At 54.4% G+C, this 24,063-nt stretch overlaps 1 protein-coding gene across 2 annotated transcripts; it reads left to right on the top strand.

The window, feature by feature from the left end:
* Positions 1–4,807: 4,807 nt before the first annotated feature.
* LDLRAP1 (low density lipoprotein receptor adaptor protein 1) lies at positions 4,808–21,768 on the top strand (the record flags this gene model as incomplete). Of its 2 annotated transcripts, none has more annotated exons than XM_080357770.1 (9): positions 4,808–4,877; positions 10,265–10,407; positions 11,535–11,647; positions 12,731–12,845; positions 15,342–15,414; positions 15,816–15,899; positions 17,347–17,477; positions 18,990–19,024; positions 20,894–21,768. In XM_080357770.1, the coding sequence occupies 8 exons, from the start codon at positions 10,333–10,335 to the stop codon at positions 21,036–21,038; spliced, it is 771 nt and encodes a 256-aa protein (XP_080213896.1). In that variant the 3' UTR covers positions 21,039–21,768. The 2 variants fall into 2 exon arrangements, with proteins under 2 accessions (XP_080213896.1, XP_080213895.1); XM_080357769.1 differs by lacking the exon at positions 4,808–4,877 and adding an exon at positions 8,810–8,894.
* Between the last annotated feature and the right edge of the window lie 2,295 nt (positions 21,769–24,063).

Raw genomic sequence — 24,063 nt, 5'->3', positions numbered from 1 at the left:
CAACACACAAACACATCCACGTGGGCACAGGAGTGTTCATCTCGGGCACATCACCAGGGTGCCAAGCCCCATGGTTAATCCCAAAAGGGTTGACACCAGCAGGGGGACCCCAAAATCTGGGGCATACCTGCAAACATCCCTCACGGTCTGGGGCCAACAGCAGGAAAGGATTCAGCCGGAAAGGACGAGGGAATTTCAGTGCCTGGATGTTTTTTCAGACGCTTGGGGTTATTTTAGGCTGAGCAGTTCAAAGAGTCGTCTCAAAATGGGGTTTTTTGTTTTGCATTGTTCCTGATGAATAATTTAAAAGATTTAAGAAACTTAAATAGCCCTAAGAAAAGACTGTTCTGAAACGATGGTGGTTTTTTGTCTTCCGAAAGTCACTGAAAACCTGTGTGAACCTCGATTGCTTTTGGGAACTGGTTTGATGTTTTGACTCAGTCCGATGTGGAAACCCATTCCTGGTGTGTTTTTAACCGCAGGCTCGACAGGTGGAAGCAAAACAAGTGGCTTGAGCAAGACCACCTTGCAGGTAAGGGGCAGAGCTGGAAATAAACCCCCTGTCTTCTATCCCCCATCTCTGCTGAGCTCTTTCTGCCTTTAATCAAACAATCACAAAGGTTGGGTGGGTGGCAAGGTGATAATCAGCCTCGCTGCTGGTTGCCCTGAGCTTTCCCCACCTGGACCAAAGATGCTGGAGGGAGTGGAGCATCTCCCGTGTGAGGAAAGGCTGAGGGAGCTGGGGCTCTGGAGCTGGACAAGAGGACACTGAGGGGGGACTCATTCCTGGGGATCAGTATGGAAAGGGGCAGTGTCAGGAGGATGGAGCCAGGCTCTGCTGGTGACAACCAGGGACAGGACAAGGGGCAATGGGTGCAAACTGGAACACAGGAGGTTCCACTTGAATATGAGAAGCAACTTGTTGGGGTGAGGGTGTCAGAGCCTGGCCCAGGCTGCCCAGGGGGGTTGTGGAGTCTCCTTCTGTGCAGACATTCCAACCCGCCTGGACACCTTCCTGTGTAACCTCATCTGGGTGTTCCTGCTCCATGGGGGGATTGCACTGGATGAGCTTTCCAGGGCCCTTCAACCCCTGACATTCTGGGATTCTGTGACCAGGGAAGCGAGATGCTGTAAATCAGCGCAGCATCCTTTCCCTCCCAGAGAACCACGCTGATTTATGTGGGCCTCTCAGGGGTCCCTGGCAGACATGTGCCGGCGGATTGAAACCGGGCTGTCGCTGCCCCTGTCCTGCTGATGGATGTGACCACCCGCGGGCAGGGCTGTTTCATGTATAGCTTGAAAATTCACAGCAACCTCCCCCCGGTTGTAGAAGTAAATACTCCCAACAGTCTGGCTCAGAAACAGGCAACAGCCACACTGGAAAGAAACACTGAGCTCAGGTCACCCACAGCTATTTATGCAGAATATACACATGACATGGTAAACCTTGCATTGAAATAAACCCTCCAGCCCCTCTCCCACATATTGACTGTGGAACATCCCATTTTGATGCTGAATTGCTTTGAAATTGTCCTGTCAAAAACTTTCTTGACACTAATATGCTCCAGCAAAATGTTACGATCTTGGTGAAGCAGCATTTCCCATTGGAAACCTCTTTAGTTTAAATATCTCCTTGTCTCTGCCGATGCTTCCTGGGTTCGTGCCCCGCTTCCAGCACTGTTCTCTGCTGTGACCAGCATGTGACAAGCCTTAAATAAGTAATGATTTGTAAAGTGCTTTGATATCCTCTGATAAAAGATGCCCCAGAACACTGTGCCTCACAGTACCGTGATTTCTCCCCCCATTTCTTCAGAATGCATTAAATGTGTGGGCGCTCTGGTTATATCCTCTAACAGATGATATTTTACCCTGGTGTATTTTTATCTTTGCTGTATTATATAACCGAGTTATGCTGGAGTCAATCTGAAAGCTCTAGCACTGGCAGTACAACTAATCCAGTGGTACAAAAGATGAGGATGGGATCCTTTGTGATAAAAAGCAGAATTAAGCCCAAAAAGTGACTGAACTCCTGGTCCCACTGTCCTTACACTGGGAAAATTAATTAAGGTCAACATGAGCCGACTTGCACTCTCATTTACACCCTTGGTATATACCAGGGGAACCTGTACCCTGTGGTTTAGCCGCCTGAAAGCTTTGAACCTGGGGAAGCCACGGGACGGTCGCATGAGGAATCACTCTTCCTCTCCACCTGCATTAAAGCTGAGCAATCTTTTTGGTGGATAATAAATTCACCATGAAATAAGACACTTCCTGGGGTACTAAATAATTAATGAATGAGATGCTCATTTGGCACATCCCTTCGGCCAAACAAACGGCACAGCGTGAGGAGGTGGTGGGAGCCCCCGGCTGCACACACAGAGCTTTGCTCAATAAGAAAATGGGATTTAAGCTCAGTTCCTGGCCTGGGTGTGAGGTCAACAGGACAAGACAGACCCCTCCAAGGACCATTTGTCTCCTCCGAGGTTTGATTCACCCCCTGGAGATGACACTTGAACTACAGATGGAGAGCAGATAATTAGCTTCAACCAGCCATCTGACTCCCAGGCAGCAAAACTGAGCCAAACCCCTCTGTGGTGCAGGGCTGAGCTATTTAACACATGAAATTTGGTAAGAGACATTAAGTCTTGTGCTTGAAGTTTTAAGCCAGCCTCTAATTACTGGGGATTAGGAGATTTCCTGAACCGTCCTCTGCAGCATCTGGTGCTGAGCATCCCTGGAAGGGAGATGCTGCGCAGGTGGCGCATGTGCTGGAGCTGCAGTGACAATCCCGTCCCTGCAGTGACAGTCCCATCCATGCAGCGACAGTCCCATCCCTGCAGTGACAATCCTGTCCCTGCAGTGACAGTCCCGTCCCTGCAGTGACAGTCCCATCCCTGCAGTGACAGTGACAGTCCCATCCCTGCAGTGACAATCCTGTCCCTGCAGTGACAGTCCCATCCCTGCACTGACAGTCCTATCCCTGCAGTGACAATCCTGTCCCTGCAGTGACAGTCCCATCCCTGCAGTGACAGTGACAGTCCTGTCCCTGCACTGACAGCCCCATCCATGCAGTGACAGTGACAGTCCTGTCCCTGCACTGACAGCCCCATCCATGCAGTGACACTCCCATCCCTGCAGTGACAATCCTGTCCCTGCAGTGACAGTCCCATCCCTGCACTGACAGTCCCATCCCTGCAGTGACAATCCTGTCCCTGCAGTGACAGTCCCATCCCTGCAGTGACAGTGACAGTCCTGTCCCTGCACTGACAGCCCCATCCATGCAGTGACTGTGACAGTCCTGTCCCTGCACTGACAGCCCCATCCATGCAGTGACACTCCCATCCCTGCAGTGACAATCCTGTCCCTGCACTGACAGTCCCATCCCTGCACTGACAGTCTCATCCCTGCAGTGACAATCCCATCCCTGCACTGACAGTCCCGTGCATGCAGTGACAGTGACAGTCCCGTCCCTGCAGCTCCCAAACACAGCTCTGTTTCCCTGCCGCATGCCCAGCTCCCAGCCCTGCCCCATCAGCCGCAGCTGATCCGGCACGCTGACGAGGCTGACAGGCCTTGATTGCAATTAACTTGCTGCTACTCATTGCCCTGGGCCTGTTTTCCATCAGCGCGGGCAGCCTAGCGTGCGCAGCCGTCAGACTGATTCTGTCAGGGACTGGGCTGTGGAGATGTGAGAGCAGCTTGAGAGCACAGGACATGAGAGGTCATGGAAAACAGAGACTTCACATCGTGGTGTTTGGGGAGGAACATGTGAGCGGGGATGGTGATTAGTGTGTTAATTTGGCATCGGCAGGGATGAGCCCACCTGCTGCCCTCTGTGCTGCGGGGAGCGGGAAGGGAGGTGGGAGCAGCTGGGGTTTGTTGTCTGGGTTGCAGGGAGCAGAGGGAGAATCACAGAAGCCCAGAGTGTGAGGGGTTGAAGGGCCCTGGAAAGCTCACCCAGTGCAATCCCCCATGGAGCAGGAACACCCAGATGAGGTTACACAGGAAGGTGTCCAGGCGGGTTGGAATGTCTGCACAGAAGGAGACTCCACAACCCCCCTGGGCAGCCTGGGCCAGGCTCTGACACCCTCACCCCAACAAGTTGCTTCTCATCTTCAAGTGGAACCTCCTGTGTTCCAGTTTGCACCCATTGCCCCTTGTCCTGTCCCTGGTTGTCACCAGCAGAGCCTGGCTCCATCCTCCTGACACTGCCCCTTTCCATATTGATCCCCAGCAATGAGTCCCCCCTCAGTGTCCTCTTGTCCAGCTCCAGAGCCCCAGCTCCCTCAGCCTTTCCTCACACGGGAGATGCTCCACTCCCTGCAGCATCTTGGTGGCTGCGCTGGACTCTCTGCAGCAGTTCCCTGTCCTGCTGGAACTGAGGGGCCACAACTGGACACAAGATTCCAGGTGTGGTCTCCCCAGGGCAGAGCAGAGGGGCAGGAGAACGTCTCTGACCTACTGACCACCCCCTTCTAATCCACCCCAGGTACCATTGGCACAGCACAGTTGGGAATCTGGGAGGAGGAGATGGAATATCCCTCATTCCGAGAGAGGAGGCTCTTGGTTCTGCCCAGGATGCAGCTCCAGGCACCTTAAAGTTGTTTAAACCCCTGACGTTTGGGTGGCAAAAGCTTTGGGATAAAAACACCCCCAGTGCCGTGTTTAACAGCACCCGTTTGGCTGCTCTTAAATGAGTATTTCATGCCAGACTTTGTTTCCCATCTCCAGCCTGGTGCCGCTTTCTGCCCCGCACTGATCTCGGCATCAAAAGCGCATGTGGTGGCCCCGGAGCTGGTCCCATCTGCAACCTCTGCGCAGGTGACACCGATTGCTGTGACTGAGCAGAGTCCAATGGCAGCTCCTGGCTGAACACAGTACAGTCAGACACTTATTTCTGCAAGATTTGAGACTATGCCATTTATAATGTCCTCTCTCCATAGATCCCAAGCAGGTTAATTGACTCATTAACAAAGTGTTAATGACTTTGGTAATTTAAGCCCTAGCACGCCTATAAATTAGAGATTTTACGAGTGGAGTGAAGTGGCGACGTGAGGTCTGGGGTGAGTTGAGGTGATTCTGGGATGGCGAGAGCAGCTCAGCCCGTTCTGAGCTTTGCCATCCAGAGATGGGGAACGTCCCCCTGGCCAGCGACTCGTTTAATCAGGGCAACCCGTGATGTTACGGCCAACGAGCGTCAACGAGAGCACATTTTGTAGCTGCTGGTGTTATTTTCTCCTTAATGAAATGTCAAGGGAAGGGAAAACAGCAGCAAATGTCAGCAATTGGTCTTTTATCACATAGACAGTTAAACGCCGGCCTTCTCGGCAAAGATGCCAATTTATGAGCAGGCAAACCTGGATGGGTTTGACAGAGTGGAAGGAGCTCAGATTTCCATTAGTGATCACCTTTTAACCAGCCCCACATGTGCTAATTCGCTATAAACGCGCTTTTGCTCTAAATATGAAGATTGTGGGGGGTGCGCATGGGCCCTGGCTGGAGGGTTGGCAATTAGCACGACTTTGCTGACTTGATTAATCAGAGGGACCAAATGAGCACCCACCCTCGTAGTAAAGCATCATGACCATCACTGGGGCTGCTGCGTGTGCACTGTAAAGATTGTTCCAAAAATCAGGGATGGCTCGCTCAGCTGTGGCCCCGCCAGCTGGGAAAACACATCAGCATTGCAAAAACATGCAGAAGTTTCACTGAAAAACTGCATTTATTTCATTGCGATTCATGGACGCGAACACCGTGGCAGGGAGGGACGGCGGTGAGGTTTTCTGTGTGTTCGCTGGGTAGGAGAGGCAGTGCTGGGCATTAGGGACAGCGCAGAGGAGCAGCCCCGCTGCTGTGGCACCGGAGGCGCTAACTTGTGTGTTTTGGTGATGCTGAGGAGCTGAAAATAACCTTGAGAGCCCATGCGGAGAGAACCGGGGGCTCGTCAGGAGACGCCAATTAACAGGGAGATGGATGGGTGGTGATGGGCAGAGCGCGGCGGGGCTGGGGAGGTCAGTGTGTGCTGTGCACAGTGGGCGAGAGAGCGAGGGCTCCAGAAAACCCCTGCTCTGCCACAGAAATCAATGGATTTGACTGGGCAGTAGCAGGTAGGTGAGTGTGGAGCTGCCGTTTTGAGCTGCCTGATACTCTGTCTTCCCAGGGAAACATGACACTAGCAGGTTTTTTACCATTACAGTGTGCCCAGGTGGCTAAGAAGGCCAATGGTGTCCTGTCCTGTATCCAAACTGGCGTGGTCAGCAGGACAAGGGCAGTGATCCTTCCCCTGTGCTCTGCATTGGGGAGGCCACACCTGGAGTGTTGTGTTCAGTTCTGGGCCCTTCAGCTCAGGAAAGAGATTGAAGTGCTGGAGGGTCCAGAGAAGAGCAACAAGACTGGGGAAGGGACTGGAACACAAGCCCTATGGGGAGAGGCTGAGGGAGCTGGGGTTGTTCAGTCTGGAGAAGAGGAGGCTCAGAGGTGAGCTCAGCACTCTCTAGAACTACCTGAAGGGCAGTTCCAGCCAGGTGGGGATTGGGCTCTTCTCCCAGGCATCAGCAATAGGACAAGGGGGCACGGGCTTCAACTCTGCCTGGGGAAATTGAGGCTGGAGATTAGAAAGCAATTCTGTGCAGAGAGAGTGGTCAGGCATTGGAATGGCTGCCCAGGGAGGTGCTGGACTCACCGGCCCTGGAGGGTTTTAAACTGAGACTGGACATGGCACTTAGGGCCATGATCTAGTAAACGGACTGGAGTTGGACCAAGGGTTGGACTGGATGATCTCTGAGGGCTTTTCCAACCCAGTCCATTCTGTGATTCTGTGATATTTTCAACTCAAATGATGACTTTCAGTGGGGCTGGCTTGCATGGCACAGCTGCATTCGAGACCTCGGTTCAACAACACCTCTCTCCCAGGCTGCTGTCACCGTCCCCTCTCCAACGTGAGTGGTGACACTTGACGAAACACATCCTGCTCCTCTCAGAGATGGTGCAGCAGCAAAGCGAGGGGCAAAACCGACACCGGTGCTGAGATTCAGGGGGAAAACCCACACAGCACTGCAGCAATAACAGCCAGAGGAATGGGAATACACTCGTGTGCCTTGGAAGGAGCTGGAAAGGTCAGTGCAGGGGTGGCTGTACCGGCGAGGATCGCAAACGCTGCAGATCTTTCCCCATTGGGATCATGGCCCCCGTGAAACTGCGGCGGAGGAAACAATGAGGAAGCAGCAGAACAGCGAGCGAAGCTGAGCGTGGTGCTGTGATATATTTAGTGCAAAATACAGAAATAGGACAATAAATCATACATGTGTCATCTACCTGCCGAGTGGCTTTCTCAGGCCGGTTCATCAATGAATTAATTGCAAAGGTGTTTGCTGTAACTTGTCAGGTATTGGCAAGCGGGAAGCCCCCGGTGCAACGCGGGCTGCTGGGCGGGAGCATTTGAGGCTGTGCTTAAAATCCTGGACCTCGTTTAGCTTTAAGCTTATGCTCTCAGCCCATGCTTAAGTGAATTGCTGCGTGGAAATGGATCTATGTATATGCTTAAATTTGTTCCTGATGCAGCAGCTTTTCAGGTTGTTTGGTGCCTGCGTGCTGCTCTGACATGGTTGGCCCTCGGGGGAAGTTTCTTCTTACAAGTTTTGGTCACCATCCCCAGTGCTCAGGTTCAAACCAGGCACTCAATGGGGTGGCACCATCCTAATTTAGGCTGGGCTTTTTGGAGGAGAGATTGTGCCTAACCCTTCCACCACCGCTCGTGTCCCGCAGAGGGGAACCGGCCGCCGTCTCCTGCCCCGCAGTTCGGTGACTCCTATGTGGCTACAGACACGAGAGGGGAATGTTAAAATGTCACTAAAAAGGGATTTTCAATTACACAAATGTTTCTGTGAATAATAGGCTTTGCAAGGCATTATTCTACAAATCCTAAATATGGGGTTTAACCTCCTCATTATTATCCCTTTAATTTCGGAAAGCCTTTGAGGGCCTTAATCTTCCATACAATTATGTTCAGGCTGAGTCAAAAGCCGCGGTGACAGGGGGTGGTGTGTGCTCAAGCCAACCTTTATCAAACACAATATTGAAATATATCGCATTTTCTCATCCCAGCGCAGAGGCAATCGAACACCTCTCAGGACTAACACAGTTCTGTCGGTGTCGCCGAAATGGGGCAATTTGGGTCGTGGAGACATGGGGAGGGGTTTTCTGCCCCAAACATGTATGGGACCCCTATGGGAAAGGTGGGGGAACCCGTGGGAAAGATGAGACCCCCATGGGAAAGGTGGGGACACCAATGGGAAAGGTGGGGACACCAATGGGAAAGGTGTAGGATGCCGTGGGAAAGGTGGGACCCCCGTGGGAAAGGTGGGGACCCCCATGGAAAAGGTGGAGGATGCCGTGGGAAAGGTGGAGGATGCCGTGGGAAAGGTGAGACCCCCGTGGGAAAGGTGGGACCCCCACGGAGCTGCTGTTCGCTGCCCCCCCGCAGGTGTTTGCAGGGTGGGGATCTCGGGGGCTCTCCAGTGGAGAAACTATGGGGAGCACCAGATCTCCGCGTCTCGGGGGGAGCCGCAGCTTTCGGGGCTCCCCCAGGTCCCCGCAGCCTCTTGGGGTCCCCGCAGCGCTGTGTCCCCCCGCTCCGCTCACACACAGCGGGGATCCCCCCCCGCAGCTCCGGGGACACAGCCGAGGGGCGTGGGCGGGGAGGGGGCGTGGCCGTTTGACGTCACTGCGCCGCGATTTGCATACGGGCCCCGCCCCCGGACGCGGTCAGCGCTGGCGCCGCAGGAAAGTTTGCGCCGGGACCGGGAGCGGGATGGACGCGCTCAAGTCGGCGGGTCGGGCCCTGCTGCGGAGCCCCAGCGTCCACAAACCCGCCTGGGCCGGCGGCCGACACAAGAGTGAGACCCGCCGCCCCCAGCGCTTCTCCCCTTGTCCCGCACCCCCCTGCTGCCTTCCCGCCTTTAACCCGCTTCTCGCTCCACCCCGCACCGACTTTTCTCCCACTTTGAGCCTCCTCTTCTTCCCTTCTGCGTCCCCATTTAACCAGGTCTGGCCCCGTCCGCTCTCCCCGCTTTTTTCCATGCCCCCCGCACCCCTTTTCTGTTTCACTCCTCCTTTTTTCAGCCCTCTTGTTGCCCCCCACTTTGTTCCCCCCACTCGCACCGTGCAGCAGCGGGGTGGGTGGTTGGGGGGCTGTCCCGGTCCCCCAGGCCGAGGGCTGGAGCCCGTCGGGCGGTTTCTGGCCCCGTCCCACCGCCGGCTCCGTCATGGGATCGATGGCCCTGGGCGAGCCGGTCCCGCTGCGGTCGGGAGGTGGGGAGCAGCCCCGCTGGGAGCGGTGCCGGTTTATGGCTTATCTCCCGTCTCGCCTTTGCCGGCAGGCTGAGTCACCCGCGGTGTCCCCAGGGGTGCGTGTCCCCCGCCGTGTCTCCGCAGCCCTGCCCTCCTGCCGCACACTTGCAGGGAGCTGCGGAGTTTGGCCCCATTGCTTGGAGGAGGCTGGAGCCTTCAGGGATGTCTTTTGGACTCCGAGAGCCCTGTTGCTCCCCAGGGCTCGGGAGGGCTGTGGTTTGTTCCCTCCTGCTCAAAGCAAAACCTTCCTTAAACATGACACCTGCAGATCCTGGGTTATCAGCTCAGCAAGTGGAGATTAGATCCTGCAGTGCAATTTCAGGCTTAGAAACACCCACTTGACTTCCAGCTTGGTCCCAAATGTATCTCTGTGGTTAGGACCCTCTTTCCCACCCCCAGTGCCTAAGAGTGGTCTGAGGGGAGAGCAGAATCCACCCCGGTGAAGCTTCGCCCCCGCAATGGGCTCCTGGGGGCTGTTGGTGACGGATTTAGCAAGTGGCAGCACATCACCTGGGTCCCTGCGGCTCTGCATGGGCTTAGCTCATGGCAAATCCCGGCTTAGCCTCTGCGGGCAGGTGATGGTTTGCACAGGGTCGGGTCACTGCCGTGTGTGGGGTGGCACCGAGCCCTCCCCTGCTCGGGACCCCCTTGGTTATGGTGTGGGCCTGGGCACTCACGATTAACCTGAGGAGCTGATGGATCTCAGGGGGTTGCTGCCATTTGCTGTGGCTTATGGAAAATATTTGGGGGGTTGTTTTTCCTGCAAGGAGGTGAAGCACCAGGAGCTCCCAGCCACTTGAGGACAGGGGTCCAGGCGGTCGCTAAACCATCGTGCTCATACATAAACCATTCCTTGGGGCTTGATGGGTATCCTGGTGTATTTGGGAATCTCACAGCCTCTTCGTTGCCTCTCTAGAGCTCCCAGAGAATTGGACCGATACCCGTGAGACGCTGCTGGAGGGGGTGCTCTTCAGCCTCAAATACATGGGCATGACGCTGGTGGAGCAGCCCAAGGGAGAGGAGCTCTCTGCAGCCGCCGTCAAAAGGATCGTGGCCACCGTGAGTGTCTGTGCTGGGGCAGAGCTCTGTCTCCCATGCTCAAACAAGCGTTGTCATAGGGGAGGAGTTTCAGAAGCCGTGGGTCTGGAGGCAGCTCTGTCCATCTGCAGGTGTCGGGATTGGAGGTCCAGCCCCAGGGTAGAAATGCAGATGGTGGCACTGGGAAACCTTCGGGACGAGCCCCAGCCGTGGATGGGGCAGCTGGTGTTATGTGTCTGAGCTCTGGTTCCCTTGATAAGCGTTGGGCGACCCTGGGTGTGGGAGGAGGCTGTGACCCACTGGAATCCGCCGTCCCCGGGGCCATCGCTCCCCGTGCGCGGCAGCGACGGCGTTTGGAGCGCGGCCAGCGCGTGACCCAGAGCTGCACACAGCTCGGGGCTTTCCTGCCCGGAATTTGGAGGGTTTAGAAGGGAAGGAATCAGGACACCTTGCTCCGATTCCCAGCACGTGCAGCCGCTGTAAGCTCTGATGCAGAGGGACCGATTTTCCTCCGTCCCCTAACACGGAGGCTCCCTGGAGCCCCTGCTCACCGGGCTCCAAGTAAAATTAACGCTTCTTTAAGCCCTTATAAAACTGAACCCAATCGTACAGTTAACTGTCGTAAAACTCAATGGGGTGGTGAACTGTGCTGGGTAACGACGGATGCGTCCCTGGCGTGTGCTGGGCTGGACGGCGGGGGAGCTCTCATGTGAAACAGGAGCTGCTGGTGGAGCCTTTCACGTCTGCTCTGACCAACCGAGAGCGGAGGCTTTAAATAAAAGCCCTGGGCTGAGCCCAGGACCGACCGCCGGCTGGTCTGGATGTGGCTCAAGTGAGGTCCCCAGGGAGCTGAACGCGCGAGGCTTGTAAATAAGAGAAATCATCTTGTGGAGGGGCCGGGCTGGAAGCACCTCCCTGTGCTGGGGGTGCAGGGTTTGTGTCCGTGCCTCATTAATCCAGCAAAAACCGCTGCTTCAGGGAAGGAGAAGTTTTAATGAGTGCCTTATCACACCTGGTAGTAAATTCAGTCTTTAGTACTAACAAGCGCTGTTAATATGCCTATTAGGTAGCACAAATCTCCGCTCGTGTACCTTTGGATGTATGGATGTCAAAAGCCTGTAACTTTCCTCTCTCTTTTCCTTCCAAAGGCGAAAGCGAGTGGAAAGAAACTGCAGAAAGTGACTCTGAAAGTCTCGCCCAGAGGGATCGTGTTAAATGACAGTGGGACGAATGAGCTGATCGAGAACGTCTCCATATACAGGTGGGTTACGGGATGCACTTCAGTGGGTGTCTGCTCCGGTCCCCACCCCGGCTGAGCTGATGTCTCGCTGTCTCAATGGGAAGCAATGGTGAGGGAAAGGGGGTAGTTGCTAAATTTATATCTGGTGCAATAAGTGTCCAGCCGGCAGTGAGGAAAGATGTGATGAGCCTGGAGGTGTCCTGTGTGTGGAGCACAGGTGTGTCCTTCGCCTGCTGCTCCGTGCCCCTTGGCGAAACGTGGGGTGGGGAGCGCTGGGTTGGGCTCTCTCTCTACCCAACTAACCCACTTGCTTTTCTGCGCTGCGAACTAAGCAGTCGCGTACGGCCATGGTGCTGAACCCAGCCCTGCGCTGCAGATGGACCCGCTGCTGCGGGGCAGGGCTGTGCCCAGCGGCCATGAGTGCGGTCACACCGAGATCGGGTCGCGGTGCTGGTGGAGAAGCGGGCAGAGCTGGGAGGTTGGCATTTTCAGATGCTGCCTTAAATTCTGCTCGGATGCTTCAACATCCTGTTCTTTGGTCAGCGCTTGTGTCCGACCGTCCCCCCGTCAGTCGGCTGAGGTCAGCGCGTCCTGGATGGGCTGTGGCTGTGGGACTGATGCAGCCCCAGGGCTTTCCTCTAACACCTCTGCTGTCTTCTCTTTGGCTTTTCTACTCACCGGGGAGACGCATCCATTTCCTTCCCTGCTTTGAGCCTCGAGATTAAATCGTAGGCTGAGAACAAGTCCTTCTCTCTCCTTGCGTGCTTCTCCTGTAAAGAACATCTCCTGGAGCCTCTTCTGAAGGCAGAGCCTTTGCCATCTCTAACCTGTCCTTTCCCACGAGCTGACACGCGTTCTCTTCTCTCCGGCCTCTGTGTGTGATCCGTGCGATTCACACTGTGGCTGCGGCAGCTGCTCTGGGCTTCTCTTACGCTCAATCCAGCCGCGTCGACTCCTCAGCTTTGGGAAGGAGTTCAGTGAATCCCGGTAACGTTCCTGTGCTCCCTCCGCCCTCCCTGCTGGCCCTGGGCAGACACAGCGGAGGGTTGGTTGATGCCCCTCGCACGCAGTGCCCCGGACAAGACGTTTCGTTCTGTCTTTCAGGATATCCTACTGCACGGCAGACAAGATCCACGATAAAGTGTTTGCCTACATTGCCCAGAACCAGCTCAATGAGAACCTGGAGTGCCATGCGTTCCTCTGTACCAAACGGAAAATGGTCAGTCCAGAGGAAGAACTGGGGATGTGGCTGTAGGAGGAGGAAGCAGAGAGGGGGCTGCGCTGCTGAGATAACGGCTCTGCCCCCTTTAGAGCAGGGGGGCCCTGCCCCAGCACCCACCCCCGGCTGCCGTCACGCTCTGGGGCGGGTGGAACGCTGGGCTGGATTCGGCCCGTCCTATCAGCTGGTAAAAACCTTTCTGGGGTGGCGCTGAGAGCACCCAGCCCTGCACCTGAACTGCCCCCCGGGCTGCGGAGATGAGGCTCTCAGGACATGGGTCAGTGCCAGGGCTGGGATAATGGTTGGACCCTGAGCTTGAGGGTCTCTTCCTACCAAAATGATTCTATGACTTCTGTTTCTTGCTATTGAAAGGCAGGTCAGACCCGCTGCCCCCAGAAATCCTTCCCCTGGTGCCTGTTGCAATGCAGGAGCAGAGGGCAGGAGCTCCTGGATCTGCAGGGACACAAAGCTCCCGAGATCCATTCCCACCCAGAGCATTTGACAACCAATGGTAGGACAAGGGGCAATGGGTGCAAACTGGAACACAGGAGGTTCCACTTAAATATGAGAAGCAACTTGTTGGGGTGAGGGTGTCAGAGCCTGGCCCAGGCTGCCCAGGGGGTTGTGGAGTCTCCTTCTGTGCAGACATTCCAACCCGCCTGGACACCTTCCTGTGTAACCTCATCTGGGTGTTCCTGCTCCATGGGGGGATTGCACTGGATGAGCTTTCCAGGGCCCTTCAACCCCTCACGTTGTGACTCTGTGATCCCAGCGTGATGGTTCCTGGATCCCTATGAGTGTCCCTGTGCCCGGAGCTCAGCAGCCACAGCTCTGTTAATATTCTGCACTTCTCCCAGCCTTTTTTTCTCCAGGGAGAGAATAATGGAAGCTACAAGTTGTCTCTCCTTTCCGCAGCGTGCGCTCCCATCCTTGCACGGCCAAGATAAGCCTTGCTCCGCAAATTAGAATTTAAATCTCGCCAGTGCTAAAAGAATTATCTCAGTGGCACATCAGCTCAGGGGGTCTCCCTCCAAATAAAGTCCTCCAAGGCCTTTTGTGGCAAAATCTATATATTTTTTTGCTTGTCTTTAAATGCATGAACATCATGCTGGTCAGACGATGCTCTGCTCCCAGGGCAGGGTCCCTGAGTGTTCACACAGCCACCAGTCACAGGCATATAATTAGTCCATATTTTTAGTTCATGGCTAATTCTCAACGGTAGCTGGGTCTATTAAACTTGATTCAGATGTGACAGCTTAAATTGTAAACAGCTGTGAGGAGTTTCGTACTTAATTACCATATTTAAGTTTTTGCCATAAAGCGTTCGCACTTCCATCAAAGATGTAAATAGCTCCGACATTCAGATGAGCTCTCCTGCTTTGCAAAGCTTAATTGACAGTGAGAGCTCTTATGCCGGAGCACCGGATTTTGGGGGACGCCCGTGCCCCATTGGCGCTCCCCCCACATCTCCGGACCAGGGCTGCGGGTTGAGGACCCGGATCTGGGTTTGTTTAGTTTGCGACTTGGTAAAACAAACTCGCGACTCAAGGCTTGTGCGGCTCCCCAGCCTTGTGGAGCGTGATTTGTTATCTCCTTGCACTCGAACTGCTCGTGAGCGCTGCCTTCTAATGAAAGTGGCATTTATGGCGCTATTTATACATCTCCAGCAACTCGGGCTATTTAAGGTGCTGGGGGGGTTAACGCTGTGGTTTAATGGTGTGGGGAGCAGCAGAGGGACTGAAGGTGTCCCCACTCCTGCTGCCTTGGCTGTTGTGTAGATGAGGTTCTCAGGACATGGGGCAGTGCCAGGGTTGGGTTAATGGTTGGACTTGATCTTGAGGGGCTTTTCCAGCCAAAATGATTCTGTGATGCTATGAGAATAGACTCACACTGCTGGTCTAAGCCAGCAAGATGCCAGTTTAACTTCGGAGAGACCCCGAGATATCCTTCGTGCTGCCTCATGGGAGAGCTGCAGTTTTGTGGTGTTTTCCCCCTTTGCCTGTTGCTCTCGGCTCATCCTCGTGTGTGGTTGTGAGAAGCACATGGAGCTCTGGTGTGGTCCAGGCGCTGCTTCGCTTTGCGGTGCTGCTGGTTCTGGTGGGTGGTGCTCAGCCCTGGAGCCGTGAGGATGATCCCGGGGCCGTGCGGCACTTGTGTAGATCTCAGTTTGTTTTGGGACACATGATGAGCTGCACATGTCCTGCAGTCAGGAGCATCTCTTCTGTCCCCATCCATCAGCGTGGTGCCTGTGACAGCCACGTCCCCGCTCTTCCACCGTCCCGTTACACCTAAAGATGTGTCTGCACCGAGCTGCATGTCCTACACGGACAAAATCTCTGCTTGCATCAATATTTGATGCTTCCCCAGCCAGGCAGGGAGTGTGAGGACTGTTTGGACCCAGGTTAACATGAATCTGCAAAGCAAACCCTCCAAATGATGTAAATGTGCCCGAAGTTAACCCGCCGATTAACGTGCTGCTCGCCGCTGTCTTTCCAGGCACAAGCCGTCACCCTCACTGTAGCCCAGGCCTTCAAAATCGCATTCGAGTTCTGGCAAGCGGCTAAGGAAGGTGAGTCTTTCTTCTTTCTTCCCACTCTTCAGCCGAAAATTCAAGGGCTGACTTTGGGTGTTTTCCAGCTCTCGAGTGCCTTTTCCCCTCACCCTCCACATTAAGGCTGGTCCAAGCTCTGCTGTGATTTAAGGCATCTTCCAGGTTTCTCTCGACAGCCTTGTAAATCCAGCCGAGTTTTGGCCGTGTTTCTGTCTCGCAAGCGGGATGTGGAGTCCTGGTGCTGTGTGTGGCACCTCAGCGCTGGTGCTGCTGGGATTTTCGCTTTATGAGGTTATAAAACGTACCCGGTGTGGACAGGGGAGACCTGGTGGCCCATCCTAGCTGTCCCCTCTGTCCCTCCTCCTAAGGGTTGCGGGCAAGCTCTCCATGGGCAGTGATGGGGTCTCGTTCTTTTGCAGAGAAGGAGAAGCGGGAAAGGTCCATCCTGGAAGGAGAAGGGCCGAGCAGCCCCAGCTCGGAAGCCCCTGCCCGTCCGGACACTCGTAAGTCCCCGACAGCAGAGCTTGGCCTTGGGCGCAGGGATGGGAACAGCCCCAGGTCCGCGGGCTTTTCCTTGGATGCGACTTTAAAGACCAACGAGGAGCAAACGCTTTTGTTGTAGCGGAGATGTTGCCCTTGGGAGAGGATTTGGGATGTGGTGGCCGCCATCCTTCCGTCTGCCCCTTAAATATCTCATGCAGCCCCCCGTACACAGCTGCTGCCACCCCAAAGCCATTTACTTCTGCCCGAAGCAAATTGGCCATAATGTCCTTATGAGCTTAGCGTGGACCCACACATCTTGAATTTGATTTTGGGTTCGTCTTGGACTCAGAACACTTGCTATCCCTTTGGCTGAAAGAGATAGACATGCAGGTGCCGCTCTGTCTTCGGCTCCCCTAAGGAAGGAAAGGCATGAAAATAAAACAATTACATTTTAAAACCTCATAATTCAGTGCCAGGCCGTGGGTCCTGTGCTGCCGCTGAGACACAGGACGCGTAGCCAGGGAGAAGTGGGACAAAAGGCTAATCTCTCCTCCATGCTGGCCGCGGAGATAAGAGGATTTGGCGCAGAGGAAAATAGCGTTAAACTGGGCTTCCTTCCAGGCGGGCACATCTCCTTTCTTCGTGTGAAGGCCGAGGACTGGAGGCATCCGTCACAAGCGGTGGCATGTGGGGACAAACAGGGCCAGGGGCTGTTAGGGGTGCAGGACCAGGCTCCGGTGTCTGCCTGGGGGTGCTGGGGGACACGTCTGCATCGCCTTGTGCAGGGTGATGGGGAGCGAACAGCCCAGCCCGCGGTGTCTCCGCAGCCCCTGGGCTGCAAACCGCTCGTCACCCAGTGCAGGGTTTGCCCTCGGTCCTGGAAAATGATGATGCAGCTTCGTAAGATGCTGGATCAATGCTGCGGGCTGAGCTGAGGATATCGCCTGGGGTCTGTTCCCACCCTGGGCTAAGGAACCCTGGGGCTGGGGTGTCCCAGGTTGGGGTGTCCCAGGTTGGGGTGTCCCGGGTTGGAGTGTCCTGGGGCTGGGATGTCCCGGGTTGGGGTGTCCTGGGGCTGGGATGTCCCGGGTTGGGGTGTCCGGGGTTGGGGTGTCCCAGGTTGGGGTGTCCTGGGGTTGGGATGTCTCAGCTTTGCCTGGGGCTGATCCTACTTCACCCTGGACATCAACACTGGTGGCTCCCCTAATGGCTGCTGAAGGGATGAGCGGTTCACTACTCTCCTGCATCCCTATCCAGGGGGTTTCAGGTGCCCTAACTGAGCATCACAAATCACTCAGGCTGAACCCGCATCCCCAGCTGGGGTGAACGCATCTCTGCATGTTAAAATTTGGGGCCATCCTGAAGGAATTGGGTGCAACTCTTTGATTCCCCTCTTGAGGGGAAGCCACGACAGGTTCGTTGTCATTTCCCCTCCCCTGCCTCATTCCCTCTCTGCTCTTTCCACAGCAGCAGCCACTGGGAACTTGCTGGATTTAGATGATCCTGCCAAATCAGCCCTGACCAGCAGCATGGACCCCCCGCACTTAGATAACAGCATGTTTGGGCCCAGCTCCTCCGTAAATAACAACGTGGTGTGGGTAAGTGTGTGCCGGGGCACTGTGACATCTGCTGGGCCGAGGGGTGCGATGTCACCTCCATCTCATGTGTTCCAGGTCCCATTATGGGGCTTTTTCTTGGATAACCCCCCGGGAGCTCCGGGGCGGCTCACACAGGGTTTCAATGTCCTGCTCACAATGATCGATCAGTGTTCGAGTACCCACTGCCCTTTTTAGGCTCTGTAAATAAATGATGGAGGCTGCGAGGCACTCTGAGAAACGCCGCTGTCAGATAATGAAATATTGCTTATTCCGGAGCAGCATTTCTCAGTGGTTTGTCACTTAATTGAGAGACCACCTAACTGCTCCGTTCAGGGCAAAAAATCGTTACGTTGATGGCTTTTGTTTACTGTTCACTAAAACCAGGTTATAGTTTTGTTCATTATTGCTCTTATTTTTCCCTCGTTCTCGTTTGCAGCTGTATCTTGCTTGTGTGGGCACGGATGGCTGCTCTAAAAGGTCCTCACTCATCTGGTTTAATTGTTTCATGGACCACTAATAGACAATAATGCCCCAGCCCACGTGCATCCATAGTGGAGTCCCCTCCATGCCCAAGTGGGCTGGGGCTCATTCCTCAAGCCCCCATTGACCTGGGACCTCGTCCCCACCACCTGCCCTCTTTGGAAACGCACCAAATTTGGGAGAATTGAATGATAAAGGCCTTTTCCTGCAGCCTTTTCTTGAGCCTGTTGGGTCTGAGCCTGAGGCTTTTCAGGTTAAACCTGAAGATCAAGTCTAAGTCGTATCAAATCCTGGAGGTTTATCGCCGCTCTCCGATCCCTCCGTTCTTGCAGAGCTTTCATACTTTACATATTACATTAAGTCTGTAAGTGCATCGGGAGGTTTTGGGAATAGTGAGTGTCCGTAGCAGAGCCCACCTTCCCGCACAGAAACCTTTGCTCCCGAGCAGCTCAAACCCTTTCTCTGGGAAACCTTCAGAGATGAAGGATCCCAGAGTCACTTCCCAGCAGCGCGGGCCCCCCCGTGAGCTGTTTCCCATGTTCCTGACCCCAAAAAGCCCCGAGGGACGCCCGGAGCATCGTACGGAGCTCCGTGCGGGTCCCTCCTCATCGCAGCGTGTGCCGGTCGTGTGGGCTGCGGTTAATCCCAAAGTGAGACGTGCTCCAGCTGATGGGCCAGATCAAGCCTCATTAGCCTGGTTTGGAGACAATAGGAAAGGGCCAAGTCCCTGCCCCATCCCTGGGCTGCGAGAGGAGCGCAGTGTCCCCAAACCCAGGGGACCCCAGCCCTGGGACGGCTCTGAGGACACCGGGACCACCCGGACTTCCACCTCTCACCCTGGGGTTTGTGCAGAGGGTGGGATAAAACCTGCCCGAGGAGGCAGATCCCCGAGTGTTGCGTTGGGCGCTCGGAAGTCAATATATACATTTATTATTATCTGCCGTGATCAAGTGCGGAGCGAGATCTCTAAATGCTCTTTTGTGGGTTCTCTTAGCAACTGCTTCTCTCTCTCTTTTTATCTCTTTAACAAAGGAAATGGATGATGGGCTCGACGAGGCGTTTTCAAGGTAATTCTAATAACTCCCTTTACAAGTTCACGCCACCGGGGACTGGCCCAGGGGAACTTGACTAGCGACTGGCTTTTAATAACGCCGCTAATCTAATCAGCCGCCGCGATCTGACCTAGGCAGCTGCCCCATCAGTGCCTCAGCTGTTAATTGAAAGATAGGCTTTGAGGCTGGCTGATAAGCCAAATATTTTGACAACCTTTTAAGGATGGAGAGAGGCTGTATGTGATAGGGAATTTAATTCCCCAAGCAGTTGGTGTGTGTGCTGCTGCTTGCCAGGGCGGGTTGACCTGCCTGTTTCCAGCCCCTGTGATGACAGTGGTGATGCTGGTCCCAGCTTCTGGCACCGGGGACTCTCTACTCTGTCACCTTTCTTGTGAGCTTTGGACAAACCCTGGGACCACGTCCCCATCTGTCCCCAAACCAACAGCCGGTCCCCGTCGCAGCCGCGGTTGCATCAGGGTGACTCTGCCGCACCAGTTTTGAGTTTGTGCGCCCGAGCACGTTCAGAGCCCGTGGCCGTCACTTCCTGCGGCTCACTTCGCTTTCTAATCCACATTATGAGCTTCGCTGCACGCCGAGCAATCCAGCAATGGTACCTGGGGTGGGTTAGAAGGGGGTGGTCAGTAGGTCAGAGAGGTTCTCCTGCCCCTCTGCTCTGCCCTGGGGAGACCACACCTGGAATCTTGTGTCCAGCTGTGGCCCCTCAGTTCCAGCAGGACAGGGAACTGCTGCAGAGAGTCCAGCGCAGCCACCAAGATGCTGAAGGGAGTGGAGCATCTCCCATGTGAGGAAAGGCTGAGGGAGCTGGGGCTCTGGAGCTGGACAAGAGGACACTGAGGGGGGACTCATTGCTGGGGATCAATATGGAAAGGGGCAGTGTCAGGAGGATGGAGCCAGGCTCTGCTGGTGACAACCAGGGAAAGGACAAGGGGCAATGGGTGCAAACTGGAACACAGGAGGTTCCACTTGAATATGAGAAGAAACTTGTTGAGGGTGAGGGTGTCAGAGCCTGGCCCAGGCTGCCCAGGGGGTTGTGGAGTCTCCTTCTGTGCAGACATTCCAACCCGCCTGGACACCTTCCTGTGTAACCTCATCTGGGTGTTCCTGCTCCATGGGGGGATTGCACTGGATGAGCTTTCCAGGGCCCTTCCAATCCCAAACATGCTGTGATACTGTGATTGCTCTTCAGCCCATGTGAGAGATGGAGGAGAAGGCCAGGATTGTTCAGATGAGTTTGCTTTAGTCCTATTCAGCCTCCTAGGGCTGCTGAGGCGATAGTCAGAGTGGTTGATAGAGGTGGGTCTAGTGAGTGGGATGTCATGAGGAGGATGGTGATTGGGGGAGATTTCATGATTGTTGGTAGTAGTGGTGCTGTGGTTATGGATGAGCCTTGGAGTACTTCTGGAAATCCAGAGTGGAATGGCACTAATCCTGGCTTCACGGGGATTGCAACTGTAAGCAGAAGGCACGATGTTGGATGGGTTAGCTGGGTGCAGCAGTTTACAGGGGCAGCGTTACAGACACAAAAACTGAGTCATGGCAACAGTGCTCCTTGGGTCAGCAAAACCTTAACGCTGAGATAAGACTCCAGCTCGGGGGGAGGCAAACGGCGCATTCTGCCAGACCATTAATATACGGGACGGCCAGGCTGCAAATTCCCTGAATGCCTGTAGGGGAAATGTTATCATAAAGCTGCAAGAAACCCGAGAGCGCTGCAGGTGTTACGTGCGGCTCTCCCCTCGCTGAGTTATTCACTCCGTCGGAGGATTTTGAAATGCGGACCTGCAGCGAGGGTTCGGCATTACGGATGCGTGGAGCATCCTGGCCGTAAACCACGCGGCTTTATGTTCTTTCTGCTTCTCTCAGGCTGGCTCAGTCCAGAACGAACCCGCACGTCCTCGACACGGGGCTGACGGCTCAGGACATCCAGAGCGCGGAGACGCTGTCACCTGGAGACTGGAACCAAATAGACTCCACCGCGGGTGAGAAGGATGATCTGTTCATGTTTTGAGGTCAAACGCATCGAAGAGCTGACAAGAGAACAACCACTAAAATCTGTGGGCTGAATGGAGCCGTTTCGGGTGCTGTACGCTGGGGACTCCTCTGAGCGCTCTTCACCAGCTCGCATGATGTTACAGCACAGTTTAGACCAAAGCTTTAGAAATCTAATGCAGATTTTTATACCTTGCTTTTATCTAAACCACAAGATGCTCTTGAGCGTATTTATTCACAGCCATTATGGTTTACATTTATTATTGGAAGGTGTGTAGAGCATCTACAGGATTAGGTGGCGATATACCAGGGATGAACCTTCAGCAGTGCCTGTTCCTCTCTGCAAACAGACTGTGCAACACCAAAGGTGCTCTGCGTGGCCTTTTCCACACAAAGGTCTGCAGATGCAAATGCAATTGCAAGCACAACTGTTGCTAATCCGCCGGGTTGTGAACCGCTCCGAGGCGGAGGGGAGATCCGCAGCGTTAGAACCCGGGAGGCAGCACAGGTCTTGCTTTTGTTGTGAGTGTCTGTGATACTCTCACAGTTGTCAATCGCCCCGGCGGGTTCTGGCTGCTGCTTCACCAGCTTCATATGGGAACTGACCTTTTATTTGAACCCAAAGACTCTATATTGCACTTTAAAACTTGAACTGAAAGCAATGGTCCGAATTGTCAAGGTAAGCAGTGCCTGTAACTTCTCTTCAGAAGCTATTTACCCCAAAAAAAACCCAAACCAGCGATTCTGCAGGGCTGATTCCGAGCTGGTCGCTCACTGATGGACTCGGAATATTAAGGCTACGTTGGTTTTAGAAGCAAAACCACCGGGGATTTACCATTTGTTGTTGGAAGTCGGGGGAACTCAATAGATCCGTGTTCTTCACACTGCTGAGCGGGTTGGGCCGTTCGTGCCTTTTTATTGTCTCAAAACTGATTGTTGTTCGCTCAATAGACTCCAGTGGAATTGGATTAGGCAAGACCAATCACTGGGTGTTTAATTAGCGAGAGGTGCCCCATCCAGCAGCACCCCGGTCGTCTTCCCCCCGGGAGCCCGGGGACGCTGTTTTCATCAGGAATTGAACATAAGTAATGGAGGTATAAAGCTTATACTAATTAAAAGATTAAGTTTAATGATCCTAAATAGTCGCAGCGACAGTTTGCAGTGTTTGCGGCCTTATGTGAAGTATACTAATCTGTTTTATAGATTTGTAACTTGGTTTTGAAACACTAATTCATTCCCCGGGTAGCTCTTTGTAACTCTTAAAAAAAAGGAGAAAATAAAAAGGAAAACCCTCTTTGTGGGCTGTAAGGATTTATTAGCAAACAGCTGAGTGACTCTTAACTTAGATTTGGTTTGTTTTATCCTGGGTGTTACTGTGATAAGGTATCGAGGACTCGCGAAGCTGACTCGTCATGTCTCTGAATAAGACGTGCGCTCTGGTTATCCTGCAAAATGGTGTTTAAAGCAATTTGACATCTCAAAATGACGGTGCCCATGACTGACTTGATTTTATGTGTAGCATCGTTCTCTGGTGATTGAAGGAATCACTCAAATCTTGTCCGTGCTGCAGAGACATGAACCCATTGCCCGAGCAATTCTAGAGGCTCTAGGAGCGTATACCAAAATGCACAGTACTATATATGTATGTATATAGTTTTTTAAGAAAACCTTCTGCTGTAAAGTTTATCAGTACTGAGGAAAATAAAACTTCTACCGTTTTTTGGAGTGTCTGTGCGGGGTGATTTTATTTTTACCGTTGGCCTTGTGATGTGTGGAAGCTGTTGCGTTTGTAGCTGTGTGAGTTGGCTCTCTCTCGCGATGCGGTCGGCGATCGGAAACACCCACAGAGGTTTGTGTCCGTCAGAAAAGCCTCTTCAGGGCCGTCCTGGGGGGAGACGCTGCGCTGGACACCAGCCTGTGGGAAAGGTTTGTGGCGCTGGGTGCACAGAGGGATCCACAGGGAGATGCGCAGAGAGATACACAGAGGGATGCACAGAGGATGCACAGAGGTTACACAGAGGGATGCACAGAGGATGCACAGAGGTTACACAGAGGGATGCACAGAGGATGCACAGAGGTTACACAGAGGGATGCACGGAGGTTGCACAGAGAGATGCACAGGGGATGCACAGAGGTTGCACAGGGGGTGCACACAAGGTGCACAGGGGATGCACAGAGGTTGCACAGAGGGATGCACACAGGGGATGCACAGAGGTTGCGCAGAGGATGCACGCAAGGTGCACAGGGGATGCACAGAGGGATGCACAGAGGATGCACAGAGGGTTGCACAGGGGATGCACAGAGGGTTGCACAGGGGATGCACAGAGGGATGCACACAGGGGATGCACAGAGGTTGCGCAGAGGATGCACAGAGGATGCACACAGGGGTTGCACAGAGGGATGCACACAGGGGTTGCACAGGGGATGCACAGAAGATGCACAGAGGTTGCGCAGAGGTTGCGCAGAGGATGCACAGAGGTTGCACAGAGGGATGCACAGAGGTTGCACAGAGGGATGCGCAGAGGATGCACAGAGGGATGCGCAGAGGATGCACAGAGGGTTGCACAGAGGTTGCACAGAGGGATGCACAACAGCCCCTCCCTGCTGAGCCCCCGCATCGCTGGACCAGCCCCCGGGTAAGCATGTGTCAGGATGGGCAGGGCAAGTCAATGCTTTGGTCTCATCTGCGGGTCAGCGTGGTGCTGCTCACACCAAACCCCAAAATCTCTTAACGGATGAGAGCTCCTGAGTTGCTGTGCCAAGTGCTTCTCCCCAGGGGAGTTCAGTTTGTCCAGCTGCATTTCAAACAGAGCCCAGCGCTGCCCGGTGCGTTTGCCATCCCGCGGTGACTCCTGCCAGCCCGGAGTGACCTGGCTCCTGTAGCCACGGGCTCACGGCGCTGCCCACGCTCCTCTGGAAATTCCTTTAGGGATGCTGATGAGCAGATTGAGCCTGTGAGCAGCACCGCGCTCGCCTTGGGGTGCGGGCAGAGCAACGGGACTTGGCAGAGATGCTGCTCCTCCCGTTCCTGCCTATTCCAAAGC

The sequence above is a fragment of the Nesoenas mayeri genome, assembly GCF_963082525.1.
Source record: "Nesoenas mayeri genome assembly, chromosome: 21".
Taxonomy (NCBI): Eukaryota; Metazoa; Chordata; class Aves; order Columbiformes; family Columbidae; genus Nesoenas; species Nesoenas mayeri.
The sequence above is the reverse complement of the archived record's forward strand: the minus strand, read 5'-3'. Positions and strand labels throughout refer to the sequence as shown.